This window comes from Peromyscus californicus, unplaced genomic scaffold, assembly GCF_007827085.1.
Source record: "Peromyscus californicus insignis strain IS unplaced genomic scaffold, ASM782708v3 Scaffold_5__1_contigs__length_169319896, whole genome shotgun sequence".
In the NCBI taxonomy this organism is placed as follows: Eukaryota; Metazoa; Chordata; class Mammalia; order Rodentia; family Cricetidae; genus Peromyscus; species Peromyscus californicus.
Genome location: NW_026294573.1, coordinates 439596 through 466681, shown reverse-complemented (window position 1 = coordinate 466681; position 27086 = coordinate 439596). Strand labels below are relative to the sequence as shown.

The window sequence follows — 27086 nt, the reverse complement described above, 5'->3', positions numbered from 1 at the left end:
TCCTGCCTGGAATTGGAAGATACTCTTGTCCACTTAGTCATGTGGCTCTGTCCCTGGTGCTGGCCAATAACAGGGGTCTTGTAGGTGACTTTTCTGTCCTTGGTACTAGGAGCTGACTCTAGGGGTCCTGGTGGTGGTGGTGGTGGGGGGTTTGCTGGCCATGGTGCTGACTCTTACCCTTGCTTATGCTCTGTCCAAGGTGCTAGCAGTGACTTGGTTCTCTCCTATAGGCTAGGGCTGGGCCAGGAAGGGAGAAGGAGGCTGGATGTTGCCTACCTCTTGAGTGCCCTCTGCCTGCTAGCTTTCTTACTTTGTCCCAGTACATGCATATGCCCAGCCTTCTATTTCTGGGATGCCTGGTCAGGGTGCTGAGGGCTCAGACTGGGCATGTTCAGCCAAGTAGTACCATCTGCTCTCCCAGGGTCTGCCTAGGGCATTCTTGAATTCAAGATATGACTGTGGAGTCCCAAAGAACACTTTGTGGTCCACTTTCTAAGATAATGGATCCCAGTCACCTGGGAAGGCCTTAGGTAGGGCATAAAAGGATCAAGGATGATCTTGCCTTTGAAGGATAGGTGGGATCATAGCATCCATCTTGCACGTTATAGGCCTGGGGGTCACTGTGGGGCTAAGGTCAGTGGATAACTTGGAGTCAGTCTATAGTTAAGTGTCTCAAGTCTCAAGTCTGGGGGTTGTTGACTTGGAAGGACTCTACTAGGGTTGGGATCGCTAATCAGTGGGTCAGGGGTCACTCATTGTGTCCCTGAGTTGTTACCACCCCTCCCCCACTGTTGTTCCCATCTGCTGCTTCCTTGGGGCTCCCTCCCAGGAAGAACTCCTGAGTGTTGAGCTTTGGCAGCCACAGAAGCACATAGCACTTGGGCAGGTGGAAGGTGGCCAGAATGCCCAGGGCACAGAGTAGAATGGCACCCATCTGCACAGCTGGCTGGTAAGCCACATGTACATTGGCCAGGAGGGGCACAAAAGAGACCCAGGTGATGAAATAAGCTAGCATGGCGAAGGTGAGACCACGGGCACGGTTGTAGCGACCAGGCTGGCTCTGTACTAGGAAAGTGCCCAGGAAGCAGAGGAAGGCCAGCATTGCATTGGTGATGTGTACCAAGCCTAGGCTGACCCAGGAACGCATGCGGCAGTGCTCCAGTACTTCTGTGGGCAGCACCCACCAGTCTGTTACCACCTCAGGTGGGAAAGCTGTCAAGTACCAGGCGCATAGTGCTACCTCCACAAGAATGGCCAGCAGGACCACCAGCCAAGCCCAGGATCCCCGAAGGCAGCTACATAGCCAGTTTGCCCAGCTCAGTGGCAACTCAGACTCCACGAAGATTTCAGCTGCTTGCAGGAAGAATGTGCTCAGGCAGCCTGTGAGAGGAAGGTGAGCCAATGGCTGTTGAGCAAGGCAGCTGGCAGAGCTTGGCCGTCCTGGGAACAGAAGGACACTGAGGCAGAAGAGGCTTAGGCAGACCAGGCCAAAGCAGAACAGTGACCCCCCTGAGGCCTGAACAAGAGGGCTGTCCCAGTGATGGACAAAGAGCCCCAGGGAGGCCAGTGCTAGGCCTAGCACCAGGCAAAGCAGCAGGAGTAGTGAGAGCACAACTGGCTCTCCCCAGGCCAGGAACTTAGGCCTGCGAGGCAAGCAGCTCGTGCTTTTCTCTGGGGACCACTGGTCATGGTTACATAGAGTACAGGTGAAATCATCTGTAGTAAAAGAAAGAAAAAGCAATGTGTGTGTGTGGGGTGCTGGTGATGGAAGACAGAATTTCCCAGCCCAGCTCCCCTCCCCAGGCTCTTGCCTCAGCATTAGCCTTGGGAGAGGGGCACTTGCCAGGCTTGTATGCTTCTGCCCCCAACCCAGCTCTGCAGACTGTCTAGGGAAGGTGGTTCACCTGGATGCTTCCGGTAGCTGCCTGCCTTGCAGTCCACACAGTCATAGCAGCAGGAATGGAAGCCCTTTACTCTGCGCACCTGGCCATCTTTGCACTGCCTGGAGCACTGGGACACTGGCACCTGGACATGAAGCCTTAGGTTAGGCTCCCCTTGGCTAGAACTGGCCCAAGACCCACAGGCAATCCCAAGCCTGTACCTACCATGGCTTTTGTCTATCTTGTCCTTACCTGGTTCCCTGGCCAGTACATCTTGGAGTGCTGCAGCTGAAGAGTGCCGTTGAAAGTGCCCACAGTATGTAATGCAGGTGTAGAGCTCTGCCACACCCACATCTTCAGGTCATACTCCATATCTACATTCCCTTTAGCATCAAACTGCAGTGTCAAGTCTCGAGCATGGAAACTCATGTTGTACATGTTCTCCAGGAGCTGTGGGGTGGAGTCGGGGTAAGGCTGACCCATGATCCTCTCCAGTCAAGACAAGATTTAGCTCTGCCTGGTAGTTCAGTATTCCTAAATGAGCAGGCATACACCCAGCAAAAACCCTACCCTTACCTGCCAGGGTTGAACAGGCTCTGCTCTGGGGCAACTTGAGACATTGCACTGTAGGGTGTTGTGAAGAGCCTGGGCCACACTGTACACAGCTGCATAGGTTGCAAAAATCTGGTGGTGCAACTGCCCAGCTGATAGGTTCTGCATCAGTCCAGATGACAGATTCTGCAGCATGATGTTGTCACACTGTGGACAGCGTTGCCCCATTACTTGCTCTTCCAGGTCCAACTCAGCATTCAGTGAGGCACAGAATGTTGGGTCAGCAGCCAGGGCAAGGCGGGTCTCCACATAATGGGAGAATTCAGGCAGCAGGGCACCTCGCTGCAGAAACCCAAGCACAGTGCCTACACGGGCAACATTGGGTAGTGTCATGACCAGGTCAGAGGTCAGCCAGGATTCACTAGCCACCCATACCTTGGGTGAGAGGCCATGATGGATGCTATAGTTAAAAAGGGAGTAGACAGCACGGGAGGAGGCAAACAACACCACCACTTGCACTTTGCTTTGGTTCACTTGGTGTAACACGTCCACCACCTTGCCAAGCTGTTGGCTACTGGTGCCATGCAGTGGCACCAGGCCCTCATGTGCAATGCAGATACCTCGTGCATTGGCCAGGCCAGAAAAGATGCTCAGACCTTCCCGGCCATAGTCATCATCACTACCTAGGGCAGCTACCCAGTTCCAGCTGAAATTCTGCAACAGAGCCACAACAGCCTCCAGCTGCACCCGGTCACTGGGCACTGTGCGGAAGAAGGATGGAAATGTTTCCCGGTCACTTAGCCGATCCATGCTGGCGCTATAGCTGACCTGTGGTGATCAAGAAGCACCTCCTGATATGAGAGCTCAATGGGCACAATTGGTTGAGGGAACACAAAGGAGGTGGGCTCACCTGTGGCATGAGGAAGAAGCTGAAGAACTTGCCTGTAATTAGGGCAAGCTCTGATGAGTGGGGCCCAATGACAGCCAGCACACGGGGCTGGTACTGTGTATAGTTGCAGTAGGCAGCAATGCTTTGACTGCCCACCTTTGCCAGGAACATGAGACTGGGCTTCATGGTGACCACCGGCTCTGAGCATGTGTCAAATAAGTCATAGCCCAGGCGCAGCCCAGGGAGCAAGGCAGATCCATTGTTGATCTCCTCCACAGCCATCTTCATAGCCATGACCAGGAACAGACCAAGGGGTGAGAACCTGAGGCCATATGGAATTGCAGGTGGTGACCACCTCATCCTCAGCTTGGGAGTACTGCAGACCCAAGGCTGCCAAGCTTCAATCCCACCCCCACTCCAGCTACTAGCCTCCATACCTGGTGCACAGAATGCCATTGGGTCGTGTTCTCTGGTAGAGAGTGTCCTGCTCAGTTGAGCCCAGGGGAAATAGCCCACCCAGTATGTAGTCTCCTTGTGCCTTGAATTGCTGTGACAGGCACAAGGAGGCTCCCATCCCAAGGCGCAGGAGAGCAGCAAGGCTGAGGCTCAGAACAGTCAGGCTTGGCATGGTAGGTATAAGCTTCCAGCAGAGAGTAGGTGGATGTGCTGGGCTGGAGCCCCAGATATACTGGTGAGTCCAGGGGGAGGGAGCAGAGAATTTGTTTAGCAAAACTGCTGTGCTTGGCTGCCAAGCCCCATGGGGCTCCGGTGATATGCTCAATAACTCAGACCTGATGGTTTGTGTATACTGAACTCATCTTTATACCATTAATATGCTCTCTTTCCAAGAGAGACCCAGCAAGCCAACTGTGACCACTGACTGTGGTGTTGTCACCTGCCTATGTCCAAGCCCCTTAGCACCCTTCATTTCTAGAGCAGCCTGGCAGATTGTAAAGAAGATGGAGAAACATTCAGGGTCCCAGGGTTTCCCTTGAGTGTGGAATAGGGGGACACCAGGGCTATACTTGTAAGCACAGAGACACCTTTTATCTTCTGGCTTCTGATTTGAGGCAGTACTGTCAATAAGCAGGGGCTGCAGAGGTGGTCCCTCAACAGTGATAGTAGACAGCTGGCTAGCCAAGGCTCTAACCTTCAGATGAGGTAGGGAGATCTGGGGCTGAGTTCCTGGGTGTCCCAACCTGCCTGGATCCTGGAGCACACTCATTGAGGGTCTCCTAGCTTTTCTGCTGGGGTTCTGGAAGCTGTGGAGACCCTTGCCCATTCTGCTGATCCTTGGTGTAAACACTCTGGCTTTGGCAGGAAAGCAGGTACCTCCTTCAGCAGAATGCTCACAGCTGGTCCATGAAAATGAGAAGAGGCCATAAACAAATAGGTTCCTGCAGCTGCTAGGGCCAGGTGTGTGCCTGTGTGCAGTCAACAGTTCCTTCTTACCTCTTCCCTTGTTCTGGCTAGTTTATGTCAACTTGGCACAAGCTTGAGAAAATGCCTCCATATTATCTGGCCAGCGGGCATTTTCTTAGTGATTGATTGGGGAGGCCCAGCTCATTGTAGGATGTACCTACCATCCTTGGGCTGGTGGTCCTTCCTGGATCCTGTAAGAAAGCAGGCTGAGCAAGCCAGTAAGCAGCACTCCTTCATGGCCTTTGCATCAGCTTCTGCCTCCAGGTTCCTACCTTGTTTGAGTTTCTGTCCTGACTTCCTTTAATGATGAACAGTGATGTAGAAGTGTAAGCCAAATAAACCCTTTACTTCCCAAGTTGCTTTGGTCATAGTGTCTCATCACAGCAATAGTAACCCTACCTAAGACATTCCCGCTTAGTCTGGATGTGAGGGAGCTATTGCTAACACAGCAGGTTTCTGGCACTCAAACATGAGGGAGGCTGTTAACTCTTGTTGGAATAGGAGCCTGGGTAATCTCAATGTCATATGACATCCAGCAGATGTTATGGAAATGATCTTTGCATTTCCCTGCTGCCCTGTGAGGATGTCTACAAAGCCCGTGCACATGCTTATTAACACTTTTACACCATGAATCTGTATGTGGCACATATATCTGCTATTACATCCTTATTTTCTGGCCAGTCTCTTGAAGTCATCAGCCTTGGCTAGCACTATGTGGCCTTGGGTCTTAGCTGGTATAGACATGGCTGGATAAATACAGCCTAAGCAGATCAGTTGGGTATGGTGGAGTACCAGGAAGACACCACTCATTGTGTACCCTCTGTCTAGGTTGATGTCATGTAGAAAGTAGCTCTAGTTTTCCCCCAGTTTTGTCACACAGTGTCTGAGTATCTTCAGACCTTTTTCCAACCTAGCCCCTCAAGGTAGGTGGCCCAGGTGTTTCTTTTCTTACCTGTAAAATGGAGATAATGCAGATCTCAGTATATGTGTGTGATCAAATTAAGATACATTAGGGACAAATGCATGGCAACTCCTTCAGTTCTGGCTGCTGGCTAGGCATGTTTCATGCTTTCATGGTTCATATTGCCCTTTGAGCCCTCAGGACTGGGGACACATGCTTCAGTCTTGTCCCTAGGATTAACTTCCTCCCCACCCATATGGGTTGGTACTTTTATGTTTTTCCTCCACATCATCAGGCACCTGACACACCTGTGACCCATCTCCTAGACTGCCATACCCAATCATGTAGGTGTAATTTATTTATGTTGGAAATACAACATATATCATAGTTCTTGAGGAAAGAGATATGTCCCAAAGTTTGCATTTATACACATCACTTACACTGGGGACACTGTCTGGGGTTTAACATTAAGACCCAGTGGGAGAGGTTAGGGTCTTACGCACTGGGTGTCAACCATGCTGGGTATGGTCACCTGTCAGCTAGACAAGGGGGCCCAGCCCTTTTCCACAAGTCCTGTTCTATGTCACCTGAGTACCATGGTAACAGGAGCAGCAAGGCTGGCTAGAGAGAGGCCAAACAATGGTTTGGCCAATTAGTATTGACATCTTAGAATCTTGGGGGTGCATGTACTGCAAGAGCACCACTGCAGGAGGTCACCTTCTGAAGGCTGATGCTACTATATTGCAGAAGCTATGAGGCAGGCTGCACTGACCAGAGCAGGTTTTCCTAAGGAAGTCTCAGCTAGCAGTTTCAGATGGTTTCCATTTCCAAGGAGACAAAGGCCTGTTTGATATACAGAGAGGCTAACAAGGAGGCAGGTGAAGGGCAGGGAAAAGTCTTCAGTGCTCATGTCACTGCCAAAGGAACTCCATCTTACCCAAGGACAGCTTTTGGAATATGAGACCCAGGGCTATTTGCCTGGCACTGGTGCCATGTCTCAGGCTCAAGATGGGCACAGGAAGGATACACATTGGCTGGGCATGTTGACTGTGGGGGAGACAGAACCTCAACTCCAGGGTCCTGTGCCCTTATACCATTTCAGATTACACACATCGGAGGTAGAACATAACCCTCCTCCCCCATCTTCTCTGTTTGCCATCTGGATTTCAATAAGGCCTGACTGAACACACACATAACTAAAGTAGAGGGCAAAATTGGAGTTCAAGTGTCTCATCCTGGACCAAGAGCATGACTAGCATCCACCTCACTTGGTTCACAGCCTGTGGTTCTCAGCAAGTTCAGCTTTCAGGGATGACAGTAGCATCCAGAAAGCACTGCTGTGGGAGTAGTCCCAGGTTGCTCAAGCCCAGTTCTGAGCAGGAGAAGCCCACACAGTATGGGCACCACCACTAAGGTAGGTCTAGCAGGGAATGCTCAGCATAGAGCTTCTGGGAGATGTCATACACATGCTCAATGAAGGGTAGGGCCTCTCCCAGCATCTCCACTGCTTGCTCAGAGGACCCCACATTCATGGCCTCGAGGAAGACCTTGCGTGTGGGCAGGGCACAGAAAGCCACAGTGACAGCTTGACGTATGATCCAGGAGTGATAGGCAGCCAGTGTGGCATTATAGGCATCACTGCAGAGTGTGGAGGTACGAGCATCCTCAGGGCTGGTGTGCAGGCCTTCCAGGAACAGCCGTAGCCAGTGCAGAGCACGATGTAGGCGCAGCACAGTCCGGCAGCCTGAGTTAGGGTATCGGGAACGGGAGCGTCTATCTATGTCCACCAGCTTGTTGCCCACCTCATAGGCTACCATGGACTGCAAGCTAGTGTAGTGTTCATACTGTGGGCTGTTCCTCAGATGTTCCATTATCTGCAGCTTTGAGACCACATCCTTGGAAATGAATGAGAAGACGGCACCCAGGCTGTTCAGAAACCTGTGCGAGGAAGTATAAATTTGAGGCCCTACCTAGACTGGAAGCCATCCTGTAGTGCAGGAGACATTACCTTCAAACTGCTAGAGCACTTGTTTGTCTGGAGGCAAGGGCAGGAAGGCTGAGTGGAAACTGTCTGCTAGGTGCTCCCATGCCCCCTGTGCCATGTGGGATGCCAGTGTCCCATGTGGACTCTTACTGGCAAAACCACTATCTTCAGCAGCCCCAATAAACGCACCTGACTAGTCCCTTCCAGCTGGCGATATAGTGGTCCAGCAGCACCTCTCCCTCCTCAGTGAGACACTGCTTGAAGCTGACCAAGACGACTTTAAGGTTGAATTCTGTCTCTGGGCCATCCATCTTCCAACATGGGCTGAAATAGTTTTACACAGAACTTGTAGTCATCATGCTGGATTAGCTCACTCTGTGGTTCATTTTCTCAAGAAGGGATTGGGAAGAAGATTTGAAAGAAAAAGTGGGGTGCTGAAACTGCCTGCCAAGAATCATCCCTTTACCTGAGTGCCTTCCTCAGGAGCTGCAAGCTCTCCCACAAGCCAATTTGACCTTGCTGTGCCCTTGATGGATCCTGTACCCACAGATCTTGACATGGCTGCTCCTTGCCCTTCAGGCTAGTAATCTGGTCAGTTCCTGCACTGTTTGCAGCTGCTACTGCTTCTTGCTTTTCTGTTTCTTTTCTTCCTAGAGCATCTGTTTCACACAATAGGGGAAGGCACAGTTTCTAAAAGGCAGGCATAGTCCTGGACCTTGACCACACCTGGACCCCACTGTATCAGGGCAGCATTCTGATGGGAAGTTGTGCCAAAACAAAAATCAGGACTCTATAAAAAAGCAAGTGATTCTCACATGGGGGAGTGGAAAGGGTGGCTAGGCAGGCTTTCCCTTCCTTGATCAGGGCAAATTAAAGCAGAGGCTGTGGGCTGGCATCTGCTAGACAGACAGATGGACACTCCTGTTGTTGAAATGGTATGCATTCCCAAACAACAGGGTAGCTGGGCCAAAGTTCTTACCACACAGGAAGGATTGCTAAGTCCTCCCACTGACTCCAGAGAACATTCTGTAAGTGATCTAGGATAGAGGCCTTAAGGTAAGGTGGGGCTCTGGATTCTGTAGGCCTTTTTACAGTCACTCCACAAACATTCTAGTTCCCATATTTATTTATTTATCTTTAGTTGTGGGGACTGAGCTCAAGAGCCTCTTGTATGCTGGGCAGGGAATAGTCTAGGCAGGCCTTTAAGTTTCTTTTTTTTAATTGTTTGTTTGTTTGTTTTGAGACAGGGTTTCTCTGTGTAGCTTTGGAGCCTATTCTGGAACTCACACTCTGTAGCCCAGGCTGGCCTTGAACTCACAGAGATCCGCCTGCCTCTGCCTCCCGAGTGCTGGGACTAAAGGTGTGTGTTACCACACCTGACTAGGCCTTTAACTTTCAATCTTCTGGCTTCCTGAGTAGCTAGAACTACAAGCTTGTGCCCCATGCTCCTTTTGTGCTCACATCTTGAATAGATATCTCCAGGCTTCCAGCTCCCACCTTCCCTGGTACTCTAAGTGCCTTGGTGTCCAGGGCCAACCCTGTGGGATGTGGCTGCATCTCACCTATGTCCAGCATGAACACTCACCACCAGTTCTGGAGGTTCCTGTGTCCCTTAGTGCTGGATCTCTGCCCTAAGCTGTACCTAACCGCTGTACCATCAGGGCCCAAAACAACCCATCCTCATCCAGGGTACCTGGATCTGTGTGCAAGTTCTTTTTTTGCCTTCACACGGTTCTATGACTCAGTCCTTCAGCTCTAGGAATGTAGTCTGCATGTCTCCCGCCCTTGACTGTGGCTGTCAAGAGTGGTGATATGGCCCCATGGGTTGGACTGGGTGCCTGTCACAAGTTCCAGACCCTGACCCTGGAGATGGGCTCACCTTGTGTTCACGCGTCAGGGACAGCCTCAGAAAGATGGTGACGGCCAGAATCTTCACACACACACCCCTCTCTTAGGGCCCATGTACTGTTCACTGAGCAGATAGCCTCTGGGGCCCCCTACAGTTCATTTTTTGGCCACCTAACAATCCTGTAGCCAGGCCTTCCTGCCCAGAGCCTAAGTCAGAAGCCAAGTAGCCTCTTAGAGCTGTCCGTGGTAAACTGGAAAGAACAGGAAGGGAGGGCGACTTATCAGCTCCCGGAAGGTGATTCAGGGCACATTTAAGCCTCCTACAGAAGATCAAGCTAGACAGGGTGGACAGCCAGCAGAAGGCCCACAAGCTAGCACACAGCATATACATCTAGGCGTAGCAGGGAGCCAGGGCTTGAGTTCAGGGAGGTCCGCGAATCTCACCTGGGACGGATTCCTGTGGCAAGTGACTGGCTGGTCTCCACTCCAGGGAGGGCAAAGGGTGCGGCAGAGGCCAGTGACCAAAGCTACAATTAGGCTGCTGTGGGAGCCGAATCTTTGCCTGTCCGTTCCAGCTGTCTACGCATCTTCGCGGCCTGGATCACGTCAGGTAGGCGCCCCCATGCTGCTCTCAGGCCTGGAGCCTGTTCAGAGACTGCTCCAGCTTGCGGTTGGGCAGAAGTCTTAAATTGCAGCCCAAGGGTCAGCCCCTGCCCCGCCCTTCGCAGCCACGCCATCCCAATTGGTTGCTGATTACCCAATTAGAACTCGACGTATCGACCCGCGTTTCCGGCGCGAGTACAGGAAGCAGGACTCTTGGCTGTTGCGCCTGCGCAGTGTGTGGGAGTCGCGGTGGCTGGGCGTAGGGCCTAAACTGCGTGCGCGAGGTCTGAGCCCTTCCTGCGGGCGGTGCACGCAGGCTGTGGAAACGCAGTTCGAGACTGCCCCCCAGAAGATGCCTGAAATAAGAGTCACTCCCTTGGGTGAGTCCGAGTCTGAAGCATCTTCTGCGGCGTCCGACTAGTCGGGCCAGTCCCTTCACAGCAGTCTAGCAATACAGCCGGCGTTCAGCCCTCCATCAGCGTGCGCCCCAAGGAGCGGAAGCCATGGTAGAACGTTTCGGAGCTGGTGCTTCCTCATCTCTGCCTGGCATGGGGGTTGATTCCTGGTCCTAGGGCTCGATATGAGTTATGGAGGCCCAGCTTCTGTACCTAGGCTGCCTAACAGCGAGACGAGAATGAGACCCTGAAGCTCTTAAGTGGCTGTGAGGTTAAATGGGTCTTGGGCAGGCGTTACCACTGTTTGTAGCCTGTCAGTGGTGTTGAATTCAGCCACAGAACTCGTTCTGGCGACTTCTCTGTCCTGCACGTGGATTGTTACTTCAAGACCCTTCTACTTGGGCCTCTTCCTCACTTTTGGTTTTCTTTCCACCTCTTCTACCTCTTTATCTTGCCCAGGTTGCTTGTTATCACCCCTCAGTTCAGTTTTTGTGTCTGGTCTGTCCCGAATTTTAAAAAGTATATCTGTTCATCGTAGAATCTAGAGTTCTAAAAGTTCTAACAGCATAGTATGGTATATAGGAGGAAACAACCATTTGAAATCTGGGGTTCGCCAGGCGGTGGTGGCACACACCTTTAATCCCCTCACTCGGGAGGCAGAGCCTGGTGGATCTCTGTGAGGTCAAGGCCAGCCTGGTCTACAGAGCGAGATCCAGGACAGGCACCAAAACTGCACAGAGAAACCCTGTGTCGAAAAACATCAAAAAGAGAAATCTGGGGTTCCAGAACCTCCCTGAATGTCCCTGGTTTTTTTCTTCATGCATGTGTTGCCGAGGTGCCGGAAGCACCTTCTCATTCATATGATTCAGATGCCTAGGTCATCTTAGTTAGAATTGAGTCTTCTCAACTCACTGCATTACAGGACCTTAGCAGAACCAACCTCTCATACTGACTACCCTCATCCCATCCAAGTATTAATTAGACTACAGGATCAAACAACATCAAGCACATTCTTAGACCCAGCTCCCTGACTCCTACTCCCACTGGGGAAATTTTGTTTTGTTTTCTGCCACAGTTCTGAAATTTTTTTGCACAGTTGTTTAATCTCTACCTGATGAACTCAGTGTCTCATTGCCTCATTCCCCTAGGGTGTAAATCGGCACTGTGCAGAGATGTATGGATAAGGTAGTATCCCGTGCTTTCTTCTCAGTTTTGTCTCCTCCCATGTCTAATGTCTCTGCACTGTAGGCTTCTATTCTTTCCTGGAATTGTAAGTCTCTTAGCACCATTCTTGATAGTGTGTGATTGTGGATGCCTGGATGTCAGGTCCTCCCCTGTAAAGGTGCGGCCATTTCCCTTCTATAAATGTTTCAAGGGCCTCAGGGCCTAGCACAACTTCAGGGGTAGAGGTACTGTGTGGAGTGACACTGAGACCTTTCCCTCAGGGATCACCCATCTTGGGGAGGTAGGAATAGGCCTGGAGGAGAACCTGAGGCCAACTCCTCCCCAGCCTCATTGTGGCTGGCTACATAAGGAAAGCAGACTGGGCCATGGATGACGTTGGGTACTGATACTGATAGTGCTTGGTACCTGAAGTTGGCAGATGGAAACTACAGGATCCAAGATGGGAACAAGGCTGTTTGTTGTTCTCAGATCCTTATGAACCCAGATTCCAGGGAGAGAACAGGTGTGTCCAGTGTGGCCAGTATCGTGGGCTGAACAGCTGGGAGGGTTACTTAGTCATCAAGACCAGGGAGGAACTCTCATTGAGACTGAGGTAGGGGTTTGGTGATATGGGGCCTGTGCTGCCCACTGACTAAAGTGGGCCATCTGTGCTACAGCCAGTTATTGGTCAGAGTCATGATTCTTTATAGCTCGGCGGAGACCACATGATATGGCATCACTCAACACTAAAACTCAGGGTCCAGGCCTCAGCCTCTTCAGGAAGAAATCCAAGGGAAGAAAGCATTATTGATTTGCAGCCCCATTGAAGGTCAGGAGTAATTGGACTAAGGTCTGGGGAAACAGCAGTAATATTCCACAGAGTAGTGGCTTGTACCTGTTCAGTGTTGGGGACCACAGCCAGTGCTTAATGCTCTGCTAGCAGTTCGTTGCAGATTTGAGATGTGCAGGAAAGTATGGTGAAGGAAGGGCATATGACCCTAGCATAGTGCTTTGTCTTCCCATTGTGCGTTCCCCTTAACCTGCACTTGATGATACCTGTTTCCTAGCCCATGTGTCTGTCCACCCAACAGTCTTAGGGCCTGCAGAGCCAAAGGTAATAAGTAGTTCTGTGGAGGTCAGCCCTTCCAAAAGTGAGGGAAGGAAACTTGGAAAAGAGGGAGGAGCCAGAGCCTTGTCTCTCACCTGCCCTTCTTGAGCAGGGGCTGGCCAGGATGTGGGCCGCAGCTGCATTTTGGTCTCCATTTCGGGCAAGAATGTCATGTTGGACTGTGGGATGCACATGGGCTACAATGATGACGTGAGTACTTTGGGTGGGTGGTCCAGAGGGCAGCAAGGGCCACAGTCTACTTTCTAATCATGTTCTATCTAGCCATGTGAATCCTGGGACTTTAGAGAGGGGACAAATGGGGCAAGTGGGCAGCAGGGGCATTCCTAGACAGTTATACCCATGATGGGTGGGGACAGGTGGCCCTGTCACATGGTGCTTGAAAAGTAGGGCCCAGCTGAGATGAGTCTCTTGAGGATCCTTGAGGCTGGTCATGATTGGACCCTTTGGGCTTAGCAGCTTGCTACTTGTTCATGAGGTCAGCTAGTAGCTTATGAATAGCCAGTAGCAAACTCACTTGTGTAAGGGTTTGCTGGAGTCACTCCCTGGGGTGCATCACTCTTGTTTCTTGGAGACTCTGGGTAGCTTGCTGTGTTCCAACTTTTCTCTTGTCTCATCAGAGGCGCTTTCCAGACTTTTCCTACATCACCCAGAGTGGCCGGCTGACTGACTTTCTGGACTGTGTAATCATCAGGTAGGTTTGTCAGGGTTTTGATGTCCTTTCTTATACCCTATTTTAGAGGCTGTGCTAACCAAGCTACATTGTGGCTCATTCTTCAGAGTGGCCATTAAATCCCTCAGAGCCAGGAAGGTGATTGTGCCTGTTGGCTGTGCCCTTGAGTGTCATGAATTAAAGCCTAGAAGGTGACCCAGGAAATAGAGACCTAACCAAGGTAGCTAGCACCAAGATGTGTCCTTCACCTGCCAAGTGTGGGGCCTCTCCAAACTAGATTACCCCGTGAGACCTTTACCCACCAGCACCTGGCCACAGTGATTGCACCCTCTCACCAGTTCCTCCCCATTTTACCAGCTAAATACATCTGGTGTATTCTGCTTGTGCTTCCTCTTCCAGCTTTAACTCTGGTTCTCCAAGCCTTGTTTTCTCTTGTTCCTTTGTTGTCTCAAGAGCACTAAACCTTGTTGCTCACTGGCTGTTACTGATTTCCTAGACAGTTCATGGTCTAGCCTCCAGTTGCCACCACCTCAGCCAGGTAGAGCTGAGCAAGGGGAGACATCTTTCTTTCCTCCTTGGCTCCCATTTTCTGTCCAGATAGGCTGCAAGCTGTTCCCCGGGCCCATACCCTTTCACAGTCCCTGTTGTCACGCCTAGTCTAGTTGGCCCCAGTCTGACTGTAGCACTTTTTTCTCAACACCCACACTGTCACCATTAGCCAGTGGTCCTTTAGGCCGAAAGCAGCCCATCTTGGTAAGCTGTGTCCTCAGGCTCTGGTGTTGGTCCCTTCTAGACATGAGTCACTCACTACCTGCCTGCTTTGGGTTGACTAGCCCCACTCTTTCCGGGAAGGGTATTCCCAGGCCTTGCCCTGAGCTGTCTCAGTTCTCTCTTGCCTCCATCAGGAAGACTTCCTGACAGATAGTGGCACTTTTCCTAGTATGGTATTTGCTGGCCTGCCTTTTACTTCCTCACCAACTTGTCACCGTCTGATTCAGATGGGTTGTGTGTATATGTATTTGTAGGAGGCCAGAGACAACCTCAGGTGTTATTCCCTTGTGGGTTTTTTTGTTTCGTTTTTTTTGGGGGGGGTTGTTTGTTTGTTTTGTTTTTTTCGAGACAGGGTTTCTCTGTGTAGCTTTGCGCCTTTTCCTGGAACTCACTTGGTAGCCCAGGCTGGCTTTGAACCCCCAGAGATCCGCCTGGCTCTGCCTCCCGAGTGCTGGGATTAAAGGCGTGTGCCACCACCGCCCGGCAGCCCTTGTGTTTTTTGAGACAAGATCTCTCACTAGACCTGAGTTCACTAATTAGGCTAGGTTTGCTGGCAAGCAAGCCCCATCTACCTGTCTTCACTTCCCAGCACTGGGAGTATAAGCACACTTGTACCATTATGCCCAGCTTTTTATGTGGGCGCTGGGAATCAAACTCAGATCCTTGTGTTTATGAGGTAGGCACTTTACCAACTGAGCTATCTCCCCACCCTTGGTTATTGTTTGTTTTAATTGCCAACACCTGATTTGTTTGTTTTCAAGATGGGGGTCTCGCTAGCTCTGGCTGTCCCAGAACTTACTATGTAGACCAGGTTGGCCTCAAACTCAGAGATCTCCCAAGTGCTGGGATTAAAGGCGTGCACCACCACCACCACCACCACTACCACCACTGCCCTACTGCTTTTATTTTTGAGATGGTTTCTCTGTATAGCGTTGGCTGTCCTGGAACTCCCTCTGTAGACCAGGCTAGCCTCAAACTCACTGAGGTTCGCCTGCCTCTGCCTCTTGAATGCTGGGATTAAAGTTGTGTGCCACCACCACCTGGCTGCTTTTATTGTATTAAGACAGTCTTGTGTAGCACAGGCTGGATTGAACTCCTAATCCTGCCTATACTTCCCAAGTGCTCAGATTACACGTATGTTCCACCATGCCCTATTCTGATTCAGGTTTAATTACTAATTTTCATACTGTTTTTCTGGGTATCTAGACTGCTTATTTGGGACAACTGTGAATTTTGTGTTTTGTTCATTTTTGACTCTTTCTTACCTATGATAGTGATATATATTAGGTCTCAGTAAATGAGTGGACCATGAGCATAGGTCTGAGAAGTGGGATGGCTGGGAGAGAGTGGTCCCAGGCTGACTAGTGTCACACTCCCCCCAGCCATTTCCACCTGGACCACTGTGGGGCACTCCCTTACTTCAGTGAAATGGTGGGCTACGATGGGCCTATCTATATGACCCACCCCACTCAGGCCATCTGCCCCATCCTGTTGGAAGACTACCGCAAGATCGCAGTGGACAAGAAGGGCGAGGCAAATTTCTTCACTTCTCAGATGATCAAAGACTGTATGAAGAAGGTGGTGGCCGTTCACCTGCACCAGACGGTTCAGGTCAGGATCCCTGGCCCATTCTGCACATAGTCTGAAAGGCCTTAGGGTTTTGGTCCCAGGCTACCCCATCTTACTCTTCTCTAGCTCTGTGGGTGAGTGTCCAGCCACATTTGGCATTTAGGTTGGGAGAATATATGTGTGGTATGTCTGTATGTTTGTGCATATACCTATATAATCAAGGCTTTTTCCCACCTGGCTCTGCCCAAGCTACATTCCATAAGCCAGCCTGCCTTTTCCCCTCCTAAGGAGAGATCTGAGGTATATGCAACTTGTTGGGTATCTTGGTCTGTCATTTGGTAAGGAGGCAGAGCCAGGACAGCAAGATGAACCAGTCTGGTCAAGTACCCAATACAAGGCTGTGATAATATATAGGTCAAGGACGGAAGGAATGAAAGATATTAAATAGCCAAGTGACTGGTTAAATTTAGCAAAATTCTCTAGAAATTGTGGGTTTGTCTGCTTCTTATTAGAATTTTTATTTTGCTTTATATGTTGCTGCCACCCATCCTTTTAGTTTTTTAATTTTTTCTTTTTTGAGACAGGGGGAGTTTCTCTGTGTAACAGCCCTGGCTGTCCTGGAACTCGCTCAGTAGACCAGGCTGGCCTCAAACTCACAGAGTCCGCCTGCTTCTGCCTCCCGCCAAGTGCTGGGATTAAAGGCATGTTTCTATGTGTATGTATGTTGAGTATGTATATATGTTGATTCTGTTGAGAGGGAGAGGAAGAGGGAGGGAGGGAGGGAGGATGTGTGTATGTTTATTGCTGTGATAAAACACCATGACCAAAAGCAACGTGAGAAGGAAAGGGTTTATTTCAAACTTGTGATACTCCTTCCTACATTAGTCTCTTGGGTATTAGGACTATATGTGTTTGTCATACCAGGGTGACCTCCTTATTCTAAACTGCCTACTGAAATACTGCCTTCTCTGGTAACCTTGCTGTAAGGACTCCTTTGACAGTCCTACAGAAGGTGATTGGAGATACATTGATTTTTCTGTTTACTGCCATGTCTGCCTGGGTGTCTGGTAAGGACAGAGATTTTACTGGGGCCCACAGACCAGGAACTGGTCCTAATCCCACCATTCTTTGAGTTTCTCCTTCCAGGAGTTTATATTCTAACTGCTACCCCAAGTCTTGGCCTCCTGATGATGCCTAGTTGTCCCTACTGCTGACCTTATGGGAGCCAAGCCAGCCTGGGGTTAAGCTAGCTGCATGCTGCTGAGGATTGGGGAGTTTCACCTTTGAAAGGGCTGGCCAGTTGGAATTTTAGAAACTGGATTCTCTTCTTTCATCCATCTGTGATTTTTTTCCTTCCTTCCTTCCTTCCTTCCTTCCTTCCCTCCCTTCTTTTCTTTCTCTTCAAGACAGGGTTTCTCTGTGTAGTCCTGTCTGTTCTGGAACTCTCTTTGTAGACCAGGCTGGCCTGGAACTCAGAGATTCATTCCCTCTGCCTCCCGAGTGCTGGGATTTCTTTTTTTGAGTCTTGGTGGGAAAGGCCTATATGTTGAAGGGCCCATTTTATTTTATTTTATAAGATTTATTTGTTTATTATGTATACAACATGTATGCCTGCAGGCCAGAAGAGGGCACCAGATCTTATTACAGATGGTTGTAAGCCACCACGTGGTTGCTGGGAATTGAACTCAGGACCTCTGGAAGAGCAGCCAGTGCTCTTAACCTCTGAGCCATCTCTCCAGCCCAAAGGGCCCATTTTAAATAAGAAGTCAGTGAAGTCTTGCCCAGCACTCCAGAGGCAGAGGCAGAGGCAGAGGCAGGCGGATCTCTGTGAGTTCAAGGCCAGCCTGGTCTACAGAGTGAGTTCCAGGACAGGCTCTAAAGCTACACAGAGAAATCCTGTGTCGAAAAACCAAAAAAAAAAAAAAAAAAAGAAAAGTGAGTTCCGGTCAGCTGTTGGGAACATCCGTGTACTCTGGCCTATGGAAGACTACATATTACAGAGTACAGGAATCTTACATGCTCTGGGAGACATTCCTCTTACCAGCCTGGTGTGGCAGACTTTCCTGGGAAGATATAATACACACATCTACTCACCCTAGAATGGGAGCCATAACAAAACAATTGCACCAATGTCCAATTTATTGATCCAGTGAGATTTTTTTTATTGGGGTTACTAACAGGAGTATGGTGAGGGGTTACTTGAAAGGAACAGGGATAACTAAAAAACAGTTACATCACAAGAACATGTGTGACAACTCCTTGGAGGTCTCTATACAGCTTAGAGGCAGCTCCACGGACCTGGACCAGCAAACCAAGGTCCCAAGAAAATCAGGAAATCAGAAGATAAGGAGATAGGAAAGTTTGGCATCAGGAGGTCTTCCACAAGCTGTCTTATCCCAAGCAAGCTTATTCAGAAGTACAGAATCATATATACTATTTTCAGGAGAGAAATGGGATGGAGTCAGCAGAAACTATCATACAATTGGAGGAAGTTAGCAGGAAGCTAGTCAAGCAGTGTTGCACTAAGGGAACACAGGCTATCTCAAGAGCATTATAGACTGAGCACCCAGCATCCTTGGAACTATATCTCTTCAGGGGGAAAAGCTAAGTTCCCTGGAGTTGAAACCTTAACTTCTTTGAGGCCCAGGTCCCTGCCCCAGACTGGGCCTTACTGAGTCTGTCCCTAGGCAAGGACACAGAACTAGTTCCTTTTGCCGTTTCATCAGCGCATCTGAGAAAGCCTTGGATCTGTCTGGCTCTCAACCCTCCACAGTCAGATCCTTTCTCATCTGTTTTCTTTCCACAGTTTGGCTGGTCAGAGTCTCTAATCCCAGCAACTATTTACTCCCTTTTATATTGTTGGTGGGGACTTTGAAGAATCTTCCAAGCTTGTGTTCTTCCAGAATGTGACCTTTTATTTACCTACTGTTTACCACCCATGGCTCTGAGCTCCCCATCTTTGCTGGGGCAAATGTTTCAATTTGGGGGGAGTGTTCCAATTCCAAAGAACATGCCATACAACATAGCCCCTTTCCTCTGTGTCCTGTGGTCTTGTCTTTCTTGAAGCTCTTCCATGATCATTTTTCATGAGATGCAGAGTTCCAGGATGATAGTTATCTTACCCATATCATTTGGAATACTATCTGCTTCTTTTGTTTAGGCTGCTTTCCCTTTGGCCTTGGTAGGCTGTGCTGTGGTGGACCTTAATCAGTCTCCTGGTACTGGAGCTTGATGTCTATAATTCTTGCTGCCTACGTTCCTGGGGTTCTGAGTAGCTTAACATTAGATCTTTCCACTGTAGGCCTTCCATTTCCCCTTTTGTGTTATTCTTCATACTAGATTTTTTAAAAAAGTTTTCTTGAAGCAGTCTCACTGCACAGCCCAGGCTGGCCTCAAACTCTCCATTTTCCTGCTTTAGCCTTCTAAGAACTCAAGAACTGAGATAAGTTGTATGTCACCATGTGCAGTTCCTCAACATTTTAGTCATTCATTCTCTTGACTTTATTCACTGTTCTAAATCCTACTCAAGTTCCTTTTTTTTTTTTTTGAGGTAGGACTTCACTATGTAGCTCAGACTGGCCTTGAACTCATAATGATCCTCCTGCCTATCTTTCAGAGTGCTAGGATTATAGGCTTGTACCACAATACCCAACTCTACCTATTTAATATTTATTTATTTATTTAGTTTTTCAAGACAGGGTTTCTCTGTGTAGCACTGGCTGTCCTGGAACTCACTTTTTAGACCAGGCTGGCCTTGCACTTACAGAGATCTACCTGTCTCTGCCTCCCAAGTGCTGGGATTAAAGGCATGCACCACCATGCCTGGCATATCTATTGAATTCTTAATTTGGGTTACTATCATGGCTAGTTTTAGAATTTTTTTTTAAATGTTTGGGGTTTATTTGTACTCTTAGTCTAGTCTAGAAGTGGCTTCTAGATTCTCACTTATCTGTTTTTGTTTTTACTGTGCTACAACCCCTAGGTATAGTTGCTTTTGGTTAAGCCCCAGACTTCTTGTGAGTAATAGGAACGGACTGGATAGGCTTAAGGTAATCATTTACTTCCTACTTCCTCCCTGCCTTGCACCCTGAGAACATTCTTTCTTGTGCAGGTGGATGATGAACTGGAAATCAAGGCATACTATGCAGGCCATGTGCTGGGGGCAGCCATGTTCCAGATTAAAGTGGGATCAGAGTCTGTGGTCTACACGGTCAGTAGAAGTACTTGGCTTGAGTGAAATTGCTGGGGGTAGAAAGACATCTTACTTATTGCCATTTTCTTTGCCAGGGTGATTATAACATGACCCCAGACCGGCATTTGGGGTGAGTAGGCCTGTGTTTCACCCTGTGGGAACTTCCTGGGAGTTAGTAGATCTAAGAGACATCATGGTGGGTATCTAAATGCTCAGCACCCACCATGGTCCTCCCATGCAGTGTGGAAGTACCTTTGGAAGTCTGGGCTAGAGGCTTTTCTCCCCTGTTGTTTCCTCCAGAGTATGCTGCCATGATATTTGACAGGCCACCTAGAGGAGCTCATGTCGGGGTGACCTAAAAGTGGGCTGTGACGGAGCTATAGTCCACTCTGCCACTTTGCTCCCAATTCTGTAGCCACGAACAATCCACCCTGACCATTCCTGTTTTAGGGCTGCATGGATTGACAAGTGTCGCCCCAACTTGCTCATCACAGAATCCACGTATGCAACAACCATCCGAGACTCCAAACGCTGCAGAGAGCGAGATTTCCTTAAGAAAGTTCATGAGACTGTGGAGCGTGGTGGGAAGGTATTGACTGTAGGCAGGCTCTGGTGTGTGCCTACTCTGGCCACACAGTATAGGTTTCCCAGCAGGCTTTACTGTCCTACATGTGGTCAGGGTCTCAGGGTTTGGGGGTTACTGTTTATTTGGCACTGAGATGACAGATTCTAGAGAGTCTTTCATTCCCTGGTGCTTGCATCCCATGAAGAGCTGTTCAAGAGCCTCCCACAATTGCTACTGTCTCTACGTGTGGCTGGTGTGTGTGTGTGTATGAAACCTGTAGTTCTTAGATGTCTGGCTATTCCTTTGCAGTAATGCTATCTTTGAATGCTATCATTCAACCTGCCAGCAAGGGTATAGTGAGCATATGGTACCTGCTGTGTTCAGGGAAGGGTAGTGTGGCCAGTGGCTCCCACCTGAATCAGCCTCACCACCCTCAGGTGTTGATCCCTGTGTTTGCACTGGGCCGGGCACAAGAGCTCTGCATCCTGCTGGAGACCTTCTGGTAAGTACAAACAGAAATGTTCCACAGGTGGACAAGAAAAGGTGGAATGGCCTCTGCATAGAGTAAGTTCCTTACACTGCCAGGCACGGGGAGCTGTTGAGAAGTCAAGGCAGCAATGACTACCACTGGGTACTGATGCCCTGCTGTTTTGGATGGAGCTGTGCGTGTGTTGGGTCATCCCATTTGAACCATTATCTGCAGGCTGTATTGGTCACTGCATGAATACTGAGTCTCCTCACATGAGCTCTGGGGACCCCTACCACTCCCATGTTTGTTTTATAGAACACAAGCTGAGAGGTCTGGCCTGGGGGTCATCAAGTAGAGACAGCATGGGGTTCAGTTCAAAGGACATTGAACTCAGCCCTGGCCATAGCCACTAAGCAGTGCAGTGGAGGGCACAGGGACACATGTTGCAGGCTAACTCTGGCCTCCCTGTACTGACTGGGCTGGTGGACACACAGGGAGCGCATGAACCTGAAGGTGCCCATCTACTTCTCTACGGGCCTGACAGAGAAGGCCAACCACTACTACAAGCTCTTCATCACCTGGACCAACCAGAAAATACGTAAGACATTTGTCCAGAGGAACATGTTTGAGTTCAAGCACATCAAAGCCTTCGACCGGACATTTGCTGACAACCCAGGCCCCATGGTAAGGCCCTGGCAATGAAGCTTCTCCACAGCTGGCCTTAAAGGATCTCTGCCCGTGGGGTTCCAGGAAGGACTATTGGGCGAAGGTCTAGTGCTTACTGCAGCCCTGGGTAAGGTCTACTCTTGACCCTTGTCAACCCTGCAGGTCGTGTTTGCCACACCCGGGATGCTGCATGCTGGCCAATCTCTGCAGATCTTTCGAAAGTGGGCAGGAAACGAGAAGAACATGGTGAGGGTTTGGGCCAATTCCCAAGTTGGCTGCAGGGGCTCGTTATGGACTTAGGGAACTGGAGTACAGAAGGACTAGCCCTTGAACTTTGTGTCTTGACCCCATGATGACTCTACTGCTGTGTTCTGCTACCAGCAGCCCAGACTGAGCAACTGGCCTGCTAACAGACAGGTCCTTAGCCTCCTGAGCATGGTTGGCTCCAGGCCAGGGCTTTTCCCAAAAGGAAGTGTCTATGTTGGGAAGCCATGCAGCTGAATCTCACCTCCGCTTTCAGGTCATCATGCCTGGTTACTGTGTGCAAGGCACTGTGGGCCACAAGATCCTTAGTGGGCAACGAAAGCTGGAGATGGAGGGGCGTCAGGTGGTGAGTACCTCTCTATTCTAGGCTCGACAGGGCTTCCAGGCTTTTGCTGCTGCTAACTCTGCCTGCATCTTGTGATGCCACAGCTGGAGGTAAAGATGCAAGTGGAATACATGTCATTCAGTGCCCATGCTGATGCCAAGGGCATCATGCAACTCGTGGGACAAGCAGAGCCGGAGAGTGTGCTGCTGGTGCATGGCGAGGCCAAGAAGATGGAGTTCTTGAGGCAGAAGATTGAGCAGGAATTCCGTAGGCAGCTGGTGGGCAGGGTTGGCCTGTGGGATGGTACCAGCAGGCTGGCAGCCTAGACTGAGGCTCTGTATCACTTTCCTCAGGGGTCAGCTGCTACATGCCAGCCAATGGTGAGACAGTGACGCTGCCCACAAGCCCCAGCATCCCTGTGGGCATCTCCCTGGGGCTGCTGAAGCGGGAGATGGTGCAGGGTATGAAGGGCAGACTGGGACATGGGCCAAGGGAGGCAGGTAATTGATGGCTTGTGTTGACTGCAATTTCCTTTCCTCACAGGACTGCTCCCTGAGGCTAAAAAGTCTCGGCTCTTGCATGGCACACTAATTATGAAAGACAGTGTAAGTGTGTAAAGAGTGATGGAGTGGGGATAGCTTTCATTACTTCCCCTGACCTGCTTGCCCTTGCCCCATAGAGTTTCCGGCTGGTATCCTCAGAGCAAGCCCTCAAGGAGTTAGGCCTGGCTGAGCACCAACTGCGCTTCACGTGTCGTGTGCACCTGCAGGACACACGCAAGGAGCAAGAAACAGCCCTACGTGTGTACAGCCACCTCAAGAGGTGCGCCCTGGCCTTGCCCCTACCCCTACAGGCAGGGTGAGGCAGAGATCTTACTATACCTCTCCACAGCACCCTCAAAGACCACTGTGTACAGCACCTCCCTGATGGCTCTGTGACTGTGGAGTCCATTCTTATCCAGGCTGCTGCCCACTCAGAGGACCCTGGTACTAAGGTACTGCTGGTCTCCTGGACCTACCAGGTAAGGAGGATGTGCATCAATGGTATGCCTGTAGACCTCCCTTCCTTGGTATTGTGTTGTCTGTGGGTAACTGTACTTCCCTCTTCCCTTTCTTCTAGGATGAAGAGCTGGGAAGCTTTCTCACAGCACTGCTCAAAAATGGCCTCCCCCAGGCACCCAGCTGACATGTAACCACCAGCAACTTACCACTCTGTCTCTTGCTATTTGCCCAGCAGAAGGACCAGGGATTTGGCTTTGGGAGGTGGGTGCCCTGAGTAAATGGAAACCATAATTGGGCCACAGACTCTGTCCTAGGGACAAGACCAGAGTCACAGGCTGGCTAAAGTAATAAACAAGCCTTTTTGTTCGCTATGCCTTTTATTCCTACTCCCTTGCCCCAAGAAGATGGGGCTCCCAAAAAAGCAGAACCAGAGACTACTAGGGTGTTTACAGCTGCTGTTTCTTGCCTTTAGTGACAAAGGGATGTCCACAGTGGAAAGATTGGGGATGTGGGAGCTGCTGGAAGGTAGGCAGGACTACCAGAGCCCCACATAGCTGTGGATTAATCTCTGCTGAGTGCAGTAAATGGACAAGGCTGACAGCCAGACTTAGTATGCTGTATGACTCTTCACTTCCAGAGTGTACAGTCAGCTGGGTTTCCACATTGGACCTTACAGGGCTCAGGATGTAGGACCTATGGATAGACTCTAAGTCAGAGTAGAACTCCTACAGTTGTATCCAGAAACCCCACTTACCCCCTAAAATCTGACCCTGTGAACCACTCAATCCATGCCACTATGCTTTTTGATCGCTGATCTCTAACTGAAGTCCTTTTCCCCACTGACAGTGCTTGGATTCTCACCTAGTACAATGGGGGGTTTGACTGTCTCCAAAAGCCCCCTCCCCTCAGTGAGGACCCAGCTCTTTCCTATCCCATCCCCTCTTACCAAAGTCATCATATAACACTGACTTCAAGAACAGGCCATGGGCTGGGGCAACTCGAGCCTGATACTTGCCCAGGGGATCTTGACTCTCCAGAATTGCTTTCACCTGTGTGGGTGTCAGAGTCCCTTGCCCCACAGCTACCAGCACAGCTGTCATCCTCCGTACCTGCAGCAGAGAGCTGAGATGGTCACAGGTATCTACCTGAGCACACCTTGGGAGGGTCTAGTACAGCCTACCTGTCGATATAGGAAAGACTGGCTTTCAAACTCCAACGTCCAGAACTGCAGCCTCCTAGGAACACAGACAGCTTTGATGTCCAAGCTACAAGTCAGCCTCAGCCACCCTGGCCCACCATGTGGCTTCAGACAACACAAAGATTTAAGTGCTGGTTTAAAAGCTCATTCATCCAGGGTGGGTTCTTGCCTAGTTGACCACCAGTTCCAGAGGGTAAATGGGTATTACATGACTTTTCCTGGAGTCTATATACACCATATAAGAAAACAACTATACAACAGAGTCATCAGCCTGTGCACAGGAGATAGCAACTGCTTTGAGCCTTCTTTCATGTGGAGGGGCCACAGTAAGGTTGCTGAGGCCAGACATAGCCAGCCCACCTATCAAGATGGAACCTTGGGGGCTAGAGAGATGACTCAGTGGTTAAGAGCACTGGCTGCTCATCCATAGGAGGGTTCAGTTCCCAGCATACACATGGCAGCTTACAACTGTCTGGAACTCCAAGATCCAACACCCTTACACAGGCATACCTGCAGACAAAACACCAATGCACACAAAATAAAAATTGGAAAAAAAAAAAAAAAAAGGATGGAACCTTGCTCACATACTCGTGAACTGGCCACACTGAAGTCCCTCCTTTCCTGGAGGCTGGTATCAGCTGCAATGTTCTCAAGGTCAGCAGCTGGCATCCCAGTGGGAAGTCCACTAGGCAGTGCTTGACACAGAGAACTTCAACAGTCTGTCAAACTGGACCGGAACTACTAGCTCCAATGAAACCTTTTCAGTGACAGTGTAGTAGAGATATCTGCTACAAAGAGCTATGGGCATGGCACTACCCTCAGAAAGGCAACATTTTCTACCCTGTCCTCCCCAGCCTGTCAGGGACCCCAGCCAGACAGGAAGAAGACTACTGGCTCATCCCTTCTAAGTGGCCAGAACCTTCCATCCTCCAGGACTTATGGGTGACCAGTATACAGTTTAGCATCATCCCACTTTTTTTTTTTCCAAGACAGCTAATTTAACCCTGGTGGCCTCTAGACCACCATGAGGCCATAGTTCAAAGTCACTCTTCTCACCTGCTCTCCTGGGGGAGGACAAATGGGCTGGCTGGACCAGAAGACACGGAGACTCTTTGTAGAGTGCGCACAGTATTTGTGGCTGGGCTGCCAGCAGACTGGAAAGCACTGAAATCATGTGTCCCCAGGAGGTGCTGGGCAGCCTCCTGCATGGCAGCCACATCCAGGCACCTGCAGACCCAGATAAGCATTGAGGAGGGCCCAGCCAGATGGATGGTGAGCCTTTTCCTCCCCATTAGTTCACTCACGTTGTCTGAAGAGCCCAGCATACATTTTGTTCAAACACAGGCAGCTGATCAGGCCAGGGGCAGCCTGTGGCTAGACGGTATAGGTAGGTTCTGGAGGTAGCTGCATGGCGAGCATGGAAGTTATTGGGCACTCGGAAGGCCTTCAGTACGCTGTGGCAAGCAGATCCCAGGAATGAGTCTGCCCACCTGTCCACACAGCACCCGGGAAATCTCTCACTCACCTCCAAGTTGCCCAGAATACAATGTCTTTCTGGACCTCAGCCTTCCTTCATAGTGGGGTGTGGGGTATATTAATAAACAAAAAACAGAACCACACTCAATCCCAGGCTCACCGAATGGCCCGGTGCTTCAGGTGGGTGTTGAGGGCCTGGGCCACGACCTCTGGGGAGTAAGGCGACAGGCCTGAGCGGCGATGGATGTCCAGGTGTGCCGCGTTGCTCAGGGCGTGCACTCCGGCATCAGTGCGGCTGGAGATAGTAAACCTGACGGGCTCGACCGAGTTCAGCCTCTTGGCGGCCTCCTGCAGGAGCAGGGTGCAGGCAGGCAGTCACAGCGGAGGCCAGAGCCCATGGAACAGTAGGAGTGCAGGCAGGGACTGAGGCTGCCTGCTGCTTCTGCCCCGCCAACCAGTCATCGCTCTGAGAGATGAGGTAACAGCTCACCTCCAGGAAGTTCTGCACCCCAACAGCGCGATGGTTACCCCTCACGGCCGCGACCCCACTGAGGAGAGATACAGGAGAGAGTTATCGGCAGCGTCTGTGGGAGCTGTCCCGCCTGGGGTCTAGGTACCCACAGACGTTCGTACCGCCCAGACCAGTGTAGCTAGGCTCTTAAAATTGTGCATCCCGAGACCGGACGTCCAGGCTGGGATCGTGCCCCTCTTGGCCGTCTTGCAGACCTCCCGCGAGCCCGAGTGGAGGAACCGGAGGTGATGGCGGGGAAACGTACTTGAAGTCAGTGCCCAAGTACTGGAAGAACACAAGGTATCGCGCACGCACAGAACCCACAGCTCCGCAGGAACTCATGGTGGAGTAGCTGGAGGGCGGGGCGGTTGCACGTGGCCCGCGGTCCGCCCTGTCCAGCTGCAACGGCGCCTGCGCACTCACTCCGCTCACCCCGCCCGGCCGCAGGGACGGAGAAACGGAGGCGGGACCAAGCTTAGGGAGCGGGTGCGAAGTGCTGTCCTCTGGGCCCGACTGGGCTCACTGTCCTCTGCCTCACAAGGGCACGGTGACGGGTTGTTTCTGCAAGAGTGTCCTCCTTAATTTGTTCACCCCTTCACTCCTTCACTCCTGATCTTCCCGCCGCCGTCCCGTTCTTCCAGA

The 27086-nt window shown here is 50.5% G+C and overlaps 3 protein-coding genes across 11 annotated transcripts; 1 reads left to right on the top strand and 2 right to left on the bottom strand.

Annotated features, from left to right (window-relative positions):
* Positions 1-40: 40 nt before the first annotated feature.
* Tas1r3 (taste 1 receptor member 3) lies at positions 41-5857 on the bottom strand. Its single transcript, XM_052715702.1, has 6 exons — positions 3759-5857; positions 3343-3643; positions 2457-3260; positions 2133-2330; positions 1905-2025; positions 41-1716 (listed from the first exon to the last, which is right to left on the bottom strand). The coding sequence occupies exons 1-6, from the start codon at positions 3947-3949 to the stop codon at positions 749-751; spliced, it is 2583 nt and encodes an 860-aa protein (XP_052571662.1). The 5' UTR covers positions 3950-5857; the 3' UTR covers positions 41-748.
* Positions 5858-5984: 127 nt separating this feature from the next.
* LOC128096293 (ceramide-1-phosphate transfer protein) lies at positions 5985-26916 on the bottom strand. 9 transcript variants are annotated; one of them, XM_052715688.1, is made up of 7 exons: positions 26710-26916; positions 26424-26481; positions 26094-26281; positions 25762-25947; positions 25514-25684; positions 7818-7952; positions 5985-7582 (listed from the first exon to the last, which is right to left on the bottom strand). In XM_052715688.1, the coding sequence occupies exons 1-7, from the start codon at positions 26784-26786 to the stop codon at positions 7054-7056; spliced, it is 1344 nt and encodes a 447-aa protein (XP_052571648.1). In that variant the 5' UTR covers positions 26787-26916; the 3' UTR covers positions 5985-7053. The 9 variants fall into 9 exon arrangements, with proteins under 9 accessions (XP_052571648.1, XP_052571650.1, XP_052571651.1 ...); XM_052715690.1 differs by having other exon boundaries at positions 25762-25911; XM_052715697.1 differs by lacking the exons at positions 5985-7582; positions 7818-7952 and adding exons at positions 23700-24400; positions 24433-24494 and having other exon boundaries at positions 25762-25911; positions 26710-26819.
* Ints11 (integrator complex subunit 11) lies at positions 10336-23626 on the top strand. The gene is made up of 17 exons (XM_052715685.1): positions 10336-10459; positions 12859-12956; positions 13385-13458; positions 15591-15819; positions 19889-19987; positions 20065-20099; positions 20420-20558; positions 20972-21036; positions 21498-21687; positions 21832-21915; positions 22190-22279; positions 22363-22525; positions 22612-22719; positions 22802-22863; positions 22938-23080; positions 23150-23279; positions 23378-23626. Exons 1-17 carry the CDS (start codon positions 10432-10434, stop codon positions 23441-23443), a joined length of 1803 nt encoding a protein of 600 aa, XP_052571645.1. The 5' UTR covers positions 10336-10431; the 3' UTR covers positions 23444-23626.
* Positions 26917-27086: the final 170 nt, after the last annotated feature.

Excerpts from the sequence above, each read along its gene's own strand:
- Tas1r3 (XM_052715702.1), bottom strand. The coding sequence starts at position 3,949 with ATGCCAAGCCTGACTGTTCTGAGCCTCAGCCTTGCTGCTCTCCTGCGC. Across the intron at positions 3,261-3,342 it reads GCTTCTTCCTCATGCCACAG|GTCAGCTATAGCGCCAGCAT; the intron begins GTGAGCCCACCT and ends TGATCACCACAG. Across the intron at positions 1,717-1,904 it reads CAGCTACCGGAAGCATCCAG|ATGATTTCACCTGTACTCTA; the intron begins GTGAACCACCTT and ends CTTTTACTACAG.
- Ints11 (XM_052715685.1), top strand. The coding sequence starts at position 10,432 with ATGCCTGAAATAAGAGTCACTCCCTTGG. Across the intron at positions 10,460-12,858 it reads AATAAGAGTCACTCCCTTGG|GGGCTGGCCAGGATGTGGGC; the intron begins GTGAGTCCGAGT and ends CTTCTTGAGCAG. Across the intron at positions 12,957-13,384 it reads ACATGGGCTACAATGATGAC|AGGCGCTTTCCAGACTTTTC; the intron begins GTGAGTACTTTG and ends TTGTCTCATCAG.
- LOC128096293 (XM_052715688.1), bottom strand. The coding sequence starts at position 26,786 with ATGAGTTCCTGCGGAGCTGTGGGTTCTGTGCGTGCGCGATACCTTGTG. Across the intron at positions 25,948-26,093 it reads CTGAAGCACCGGGCCATTCG|GTGGGCAGACTCATTCCTGG; the intron begins GTGAGCCTGGGA and ends CTGTGTGGACAG. Across the intron at positions 7,583-7,817 it reads AGCTGGAAGGGACTAGTCAG|GTTTCTGAACAGCCTGGGTG; the intron begins GTGCGTTTATTG and ends TTCCTCGCACAG.